The sequence below is a fragment of the Oryzias melastigma genome, linkage group LG6 (genome assembly GCF_002922805.2).
Source record: "Oryzias melastigma strain HK-1 linkage group LG6, ASM292280v2, whole genome shotgun sequence".
Taxonomy (NCBI): domain Eukaryota; kingdom Metazoa; phylum Chordata; class Actinopteri; order Beloniformes; family Adrianichthyidae; genus Oryzias; species Oryzias melastigma.
This window is the reverse complement of record NC_050517.1, coordinates 33,443,986-33,451,896: the sequence shown is the minus strand read 5'-3', so window position 1 is coordinate 33,451,896 and position 7,911 is coordinate 33,443,986. Positions and strand designations below refer to the sequence as shown.

The 7,911-nt window shown below is 42.9% G+C and overlaps 1 protein-coding gene across 3 annotated transcripts in view; it reads left to right on the top strand.

Annotated features, from left to right (window-relative positions):
- The first annotated feature begins 38 nt into the window (after positions 1 to 38).
- Positions 39 to 7,911, top strand: part of hipk2 (homeodomain interacting protein kinase 2) — a 172,607-nt gene continuing 164,734 nt past the window's right edge. For all 3 annotated transcript variants that reach the window (XM_024280782.2, XM_036212578.1, XM_024280780.2), the window contains exon 1: positions 39 to 447. In XM_024280782.2, the coding sequence (XP_024136550.1) occupies positions 429 to 447 (19 nt within the window). In that variant the 5' untranslated portion in view covers positions 39 to 428. The remainder of the gene's footprint in view (positions 448 to 7,911) is intronic.

Genomic DNA, 7,911 nt, shown 5'->3' with positions numbered 1-7,911 from the left:
CCTCCTCCTCCTCCTCCTCCTCCTCCATCGATGCGCTCGTGGCTCGACTCGTCCGCTGTGAACCAAACTCGCTGCGCTCCGTCCACTGCTGCAACTTTTGCAGACTCCTCACTCCTCAGACATGTCGCACAATAGCTGAAGTCAACCTGTCATCGTGGCTCGTCTGTCGGGGGCCACAGCGCGCGGCCCACAGGTGGGATTGCTTCCCGCGCAGCCTCTCCTGCTCCCGCCGCTCCTCTCCTCTCATCGGATCGGATCGGATCGGATCTTTTGGATATGAATTCTGCGCGTTTTCCTCATTGATGAACCGGGCCAGTAATGCAGGAGACCACGGCGACCCTCTCCTCCGCGCGTCAAGATGGCAGATTTTCACTGAGTTTGGAGCGGGAATTCCTCTTTGGCCATGAATAACAGAAACCCTTGCACCGATGGCCCCTGTATACGAAGGTAAGGGGGGGTTATTGCATGCGCTTTGGGGGGGTCGGATGGAGTGAGGAGTTGCACCCTCTTTTCCTCCAGAAAATCATCAGATGGAGAAAAAAAATCTGATTTTTGGGATGATGTGTCAGATTGTGGTCCTCTGAAAAGCGGGACCCCCCCTCCCCAGAAGAGTCTCACACATTTGCCCTCCGGAGCTGCTTTTATTCATTTATTAGGAAAAGCTGCTCCGCAGACGCGCGCGCTCTCCTGCAGCCTCGGTCCCGGTTCGGATCCATGTGAGCGCCGAGCCCCCCCTCCCGGCGCGTCAGGCTGAAGGACTTCTCGGTGTTTACAGTCATGTCGCATTGATTCATAAACGTATTTGTCTTCCGGAAGCGTCCAGAGCGCAAACGCGCTGTCGCTGCAGCATTGTGACTAATCCAATAGAGAGATCGCGCGCGTGCCTGCCTGCCTGGCCGCCTGCGCGCGTGCTTCCCGTTTCTTTACGTTCCTTCTTCACTTTCTGCTGTTTGTGCGTCATGATGAGGACATGACCGGGTCCGGATTCGGTTCGGGATGTCTCTACAAGAGTGTAGGAGGAGTCATCTTCTTCTGCGTCTTTTCACTTCATCCTTTCATTCAGAAGTTTGGAGATGCGTAAAAACGCATCAATTCACTCCAGACAGACCAGAATCGATGAAGACCCTCGCTGTTTCCCATCTTTATTTTGGAGTGTTTACTCTATAGTCCCTCTGCTGGTATTAAAGGGGACCCCCCTTATTTAAAAGTACATTTGTCAGGGTTTGATTCTGCAAAAACTCTTGCAGAAAATCTAGATTTTTATCAGGAATTAAGCTCAACAGCATGAAAAAGAACCACTGAAATGAGACTCCTATGCAAAAAGGTAATTAGTGTAAATTACATTCTGACTTTCCCCCTTTACCACGAAGAGGAGGAGGAGGCAGCAGGGGGGATTAATTACCTCCCCGGTCCTCCTCAGACTGTGGAGCGTCATGGAAAGGACCAAAGAAGTCTCTGCTGGTAAATTATGGAGCTAAAATGGGGCCAATATTATTTAAAACTCAAATTAAACAAATTGAAATAAAATTTGTGTTTAAAAATATTTAATTTTTGCTATTCTAAAAAAAGTTATTTGTTTCAGCTTCAAATGTTCTTTTTTTAGGTATCAGAACTCAGAATTTCAATTTCAAAACTTTTCTTTTCTTTTTTTTTTTTTTCAAATCAGAAAATTTCAGTTTCAAAACTTTTGGCCCTGTTGTGTATGGAGCCAAATCAGAGCCATAAAGATTTGAAACCCAAATAAAAAAAGATTGGTGTTTAGCCAAAAAAAAAAACAAAGTAAAATGTCCAAAACTTCTTGCTATTGAAGAATAAACGTAATTCATTTCACTTTAAATGTTCTGTTTTTAGGTGTCAAAACTCAAAATTTCAATTTCAAGACTTTTTTTTACTTTTTAACTCTTTTTTAAAATTCTAAACATTTCAGTTTCATAGCCCCGCCCCAACGCTCCACAATGGGACCAAAAGTTTTGAAACTGAAATTTTCAGATTTGAAAATTTAAAAAAAAAAAGGGAAAAGGGAAAAAAAAAATTGAAACTGAAATTTTGAGTTTTGAAACTTAAAAAAAACAGAACATTTTAAGCTAAAAATAACTGTGTTTATTTTAGAATAACGAAAAGTTTCGGACATTTTACTTTTTTTTTTTGGCCAAACACTAAGATTTTTTTTCAATTTGTTTTATTTGGGTTTCAAATAATATTGGCTCCAGTTTAGCTCCATAGAAATAGGTCTGGATCGGCTCTTCGATGAATGAAATGTGTTTAAAGTTGAGGCAAAATCTGAAGATCTTGCGATGAAATGTCATTTCTGGACTGCTCAGTGGTGTGAGGAAGGGAACGTTGTCCGGGTTGCATGTTTTCTTCTACTTCTTGGCTCAGGCGAAAGGCCATCCGGCAGGCTCGTTGGCAGGAAGGCCAGCGGTGCGATCGCCCCGGGAGCCCGGTCTCATAACCTGAACTGACACCTTGATGGATGTCTGATGGATGGAGCCGGTCCAGCAGCTCCCCGGCTGCAGAATAGCTAATATTCAGACCCAGTCGAACTCCTGGGCTCTTGGCTGAGGCTGCGTGTGTGCATATGTCTGCGTCTGCGAGGGGATTAGACATCTGCACTACACGGCGCCATGCAGAGAGACGACGTTTGCAGATTTGTCTGTCCCGGGTCAACCGGCCCAGAGAGGGTTCCTACATTCCTGTCTGGAGAAGCTGCTGCTGCAGCATCACATGCAGGTTAATGATTTATCCATCTGCACAGCCATTGTGTGCTAATGCAACTTTGCATCAACCGAACTTCAGGAAACCGGCTCTCCGTCCAGGCCTGATCGGAGCGGCCTGATTGATCTCTTCCTGCTGGCCGAGGCCGAGGCGGGCCCACACCTCCAGAGGAGCCAATCTTCCTGATTGTTATGACAAGCCGGGTGGCGTGTTTAGCTCTTTAGCGTCCACAGTGAGGAAGCAGACAGATATGGAGGGGTGTAGATAAACAGTTAATAAGGGATGGGGTGATGGTTACAGTAAATAATTACCGGCAGGCAGGAAGGAGCTGTCAGCGCTGCAGGCTCGGAGGTGCCATGGGAAATCTGGATCCATCGGCTCTCTTCTTCTCTGGTCACTTTTCTTAGCAAAATTCCTTCTAACGAGTTTGTTTTTCATGAAAAAGTTGAACTTTTGTTGAACTGCTTTCACAGATAGTTTGGATGTAATGTTCTTGTGGTAGAGTGTCCGACCCTGTGACTGGAAGGTCGTGAGTTCAAATCCAGGCCGAGTCGTACCAAAGACTTCCTACTCGACACTCCGACACATTCTCACTCCCAACTGGGTGAAGGACCCTCCACGTCATATGTTGGTTAAGGTTACGGTAACCCAGTACTGTATTGCGTCCGGTACTGCATATGTTGTACTCTAACCCGACACCAGGCCATACACGGTACCGGACGCAAAACAGTACAGGGATATTCTAACCTTAACCCACGGAGGGCTTGGTGTTGGGTTAGGGTACAAGTACTAGGTTTTGGTAGCGGTGCGTTATGCGTGTCGGTACTGGACCAGTTCTAGTGTGGCTTGGTGTTGAGTTACCAGTACTGGATTCATCTTTAACTGCGTCCAGTTCACGCCTCGTACAGCGTCTGATCCGGTACCACATCTGGTCTGGTGTTGGGCTAGGGTACCAGTTCTGGGTTAGAGTACCAGTACTGGATGCATCTTGTATCGCGTCCAGTTCATGCCCGGTACCGCATCTGGTCTGGTGTTGAGTCAGGGTACCAGTACTAGGTTAGGGTACCAGTACTGGACGTGTCTGGTTTGCATCCGGTACCGGGTCTGGTACCACAGCTGGTCCGAACCAGTACTGGGTTAAGGTTAGGGTACCGGCACTGGGTTAGGGTACCAGTACTAGATGGATCTGGTACAGCGTCCGATTCATGCCCGGTACAGCGTCTGGTACCGGTTTTGGTCCGGTACCACATCTCGTTTGGTCTTTGGTTAGGGTATCAATACTGGGTTAGGGTACCGGTACTGGACGCATCAGTTTTGCACCCGGCACCACGTTTAGTACCGGTTCAGGTCTGGTACAGCATCTGGTCTGAACCAGTACTGGGTTAAGATTAAGGTACTGGTTCTGGATGCATCTGGTACCGCGTCCGGTTCGCTCCCTGTAGAGCGTCTGACACCGGTTCGGGTCCGGTACCTCATCTGGTTTAGTGTCGGGTGAGGGTACCAGTACTGGACGCATCCGGTTTGCACCCGTTACCGCGTCTGGTAACGGTTCTGGTCTGGTACTGCTTCTGGTCCAAACCAGTAGGGTACCCGTTCTGGGTTAGTGTACCGGTACTGGACGTGTCCTGAGGACCAGTGCACATCCAGTATCACCTCCAGTACTGCTTACAGAGAGTTGTGGACCCTTGATGTCACAACCAACCAGTACATCAAAAAGTTGGGGACGCCCAAAATGACAAAACGTGTCGCACAAAGGATCCTCAACCCAACGTCAACATGTGATGAGAGGAGAGGAGAATGTGTTGGACTGATATTAACTCCCTTATTTTCATTCAAAATTGAACATGACTAAAACTTTGAAGCTTTGAAACTTTTATTTTAAGACAAACATTAAAGTCACGACAGATTTTATACCCTTGAAATAAATCCTTGGAATATTGAATCAAGTTTCGTTGACTTTGCCTGTTTGTTTTTTAGACATTTTTCTCACCGTTTTGACCTCGTCTTTGCTTTGTTTTGTGATTTATAACATTTTCTTTGTTTCCACGTTTAAAAAGTCTAAATATTCCATTCAGAATTGAGTTTTTGAACAGTTTCATTGTGGAATTATTGAGAAAAAAAAGCTGGAGTTTAAGAAATTTAAAGCAAATATCAACACAAACACTCAAGAAGGAGCAAAAGAACGACGTAGGGTTTCATTCCTAAATAAATCTGCTTTTTTGTGGAGTTCAACAGATTTCAGATCTGTGTTTTCTAGGGCCACACATTGATAAAAATTGAGTCGTGTTTATGTTCTTTGATTTACTATTGACGACGCCACTTTTCTCCTTCTAAATCCACTGGAATTATCATTTTTACAGTTGAAAAGTTACAGTTTTCGTGTTTAAGCATCAGGTGTTAAAGTGTTAAACATCTTTTCGTGTCACATTTTAATTCAAAAGATAATAAAACTGACAAGTTAAAACGACAGAATCAAGCAAATAATGGACAAAAACTTGTTTTTTTCTATTTGAATAAACTTTTTTGAGATGTGCTGGAGCTTTGTAGTCCCCCCTCTTGCAGTAAATCTGCCATATGTTACAAATATGCTGCAGAAACAACAGAGTCTGAAGTCCTTGACAAAGAAGGACCCCGTCATCCGCCGCCGCTGCTGCTGCTGCTGCTGCTGACATTAGTTAGTTTTATCAAAGGGGAGGGGGCCGATCGGCTGGATGCAGCTCGGCCCTGTCAACTGCTTACACAAGGCATTTCCATGTTGGTTGTCATGCATGTGTGAGGGCTGTTTTTTCTCCCCCTCCTGCAATTTTGTTTTACATTGTGCATGGTGTCAGCTTGTTTGGAGCTGTGGTTCTGGCAGGGCAGCGATTCGACCCGCATCCAGGCTGGTTCCTTTTTGGAGTTTAAAGGGAAATGTCAGACTTTAGTGCTGAGCGATACGGAACAAAAATGTATATCATGATATAAATGATTTCATATCACAATACCTAACACGCAATCGATGACTTTATATCACAATAACAATATAAATCACACTATAAATGATTTTATATAACAGTAACAATATACATCACAATATACATTATTTTATATAACAGTAATAGTATATAAATTATTTATATCACAAAAATATAAATCACACTGTAAATTATTTGATATAAAAATAACGATATATATCCCAATATAAGCTATTTTATTTCACGATAACAATATATATCACCATATAAATTATTTATGTCACAATAACAGTATATATCACGATATATGACAATAACGTCTATTTTTTTCAAGTTATTCTCTGAAAAAAATGTCATAACTTACCTCAGTTCTAGGCGATATGGACAAAATTGTATATTGTGTGCATATATATATATATATATTTATGTATGTGTGTGATATATGCATGATATATATATATACATCTGTTTTAAAAATATATTTATATATATATATTTATATATATATATATATATATATATATATATATATATATATAATATAAAAATTGCATATATAAAGTGCACAACAGTAAACCTAAAGCTCCAATGTTAAGCTAATTCAATTTTTTTAAGGACATATGTCAGAACTTCATTCTCTAATTTTTTGTGCAGGAAAAAGCACTCGCTAGCTTTACTTTGAAAACAGGAAGCTTCACTGATACTTTATTTTGAAGATCTGTTTACTTACGGTGACATTAGTGCCGCACAGTCAACTTTGTTTTAGTTCATGAAATAAAATTCAACATTTCAACTGTTAGCGGTTCCGTATCCATCGTTCTGCACTCGTGTTGTGAAAAGCATGTTGTCAAACCCCTGTGAGTGCAAATCAAATAATGTAAAGCAGTTTTACGTCGCTGAACCACAAGGGTTTCTTTGTGAAGAATCGCTTTTTAATTAGTCTTTATTTTCACTTATTTATATTTTTTGTGTAAACACCAACGAGGCAACACCTATGTAAATGTCTCGGGCTAATTAATAATAATTGGTCAAATACGTTTAGAAACAATATAAACGAAGAGAAATGGCACAACAAATACATTTGTATTTCCTACACTATATGTATCGTCATATAACCCACGCAATATGTATTGTAAAATCGGCCACTCAATATGTATCATATGGCCCACGCGATATGTATCATTGTATCACCAACACTAAATGTATCGTTGTATTGCCCACACGATATGTATCGTCATATCTCCTACACAATATGTATCGTATCGCCCACATGACATGTATGCCACATGATATGTATCGTATCGCCCACACGATATTTATCGTTATATCTCCTACACAATATGTATCATATTGCCCACGCGATATGTATGCCAAAAGATATGCATTGTATCGGCCACGCGATATGTATGCCACACGATATATATTGTCATGGCACCCACACGATGTATCGTAGCATTGCCTCACAATGTGTATAGTCATATCGCCCACACGGAAGGTATCATCATATCGGCCACACCGTATGTATCGTCATATCGCCTACACGATATGTATCGTTGTATTGCCCACACTAAATGTATCGTCATATCGCCCACATGATATGTACCGTTGTATTGCCTCACGATGTGTATTGTCATTTCGCTACATGGTATGTATCGTCGTATCACCCACACGAGTTGTATCATCATATAGCCCACACCGTATGTATCGTCATGTCGCCCAGCGCTATCACCCTTTGGAAAAGGTGTTTTAGGGCAGAAAATAATGTTTTTGCTGTAACAGTCAAAGTGGACTTTCTGAAGCTCTTTTATTTAGTAGATATTTGTGATCTAGATCTCCATCTGCTCCGCGTGTTTGCTCCTCAGAATACCTTCTGACATATTTGGTGTCTTTGATCTTCGATGAGAGTGACGGTTCAAACAAAGGTCCACATTTTGGCCCCGGCCAGCGCCGCCTGGCGTGAATGCGTCCTCTTGTGAGGCCGCGGCTCCAAAGGATTCCTCCGGCATAAAGACACTTTTCATGCCGAGCACGTCCCGCCGCTTCTCGTTTAAATGAATATTATTGCGACGTGCAGATTGAAAATTACCTGCATACCTTATAGTGCATGCTCACGTTGTACTGTCTCATCATTTGTCAGTGACCCCCCCTGATGGTCTCCACCCGCCCCACCCCCACACCTCTCTTATCTGTCCTCCCATCCCGCTCTGTTTGTTGATAAGCCGAGAGGCCATTGGCCGGCACA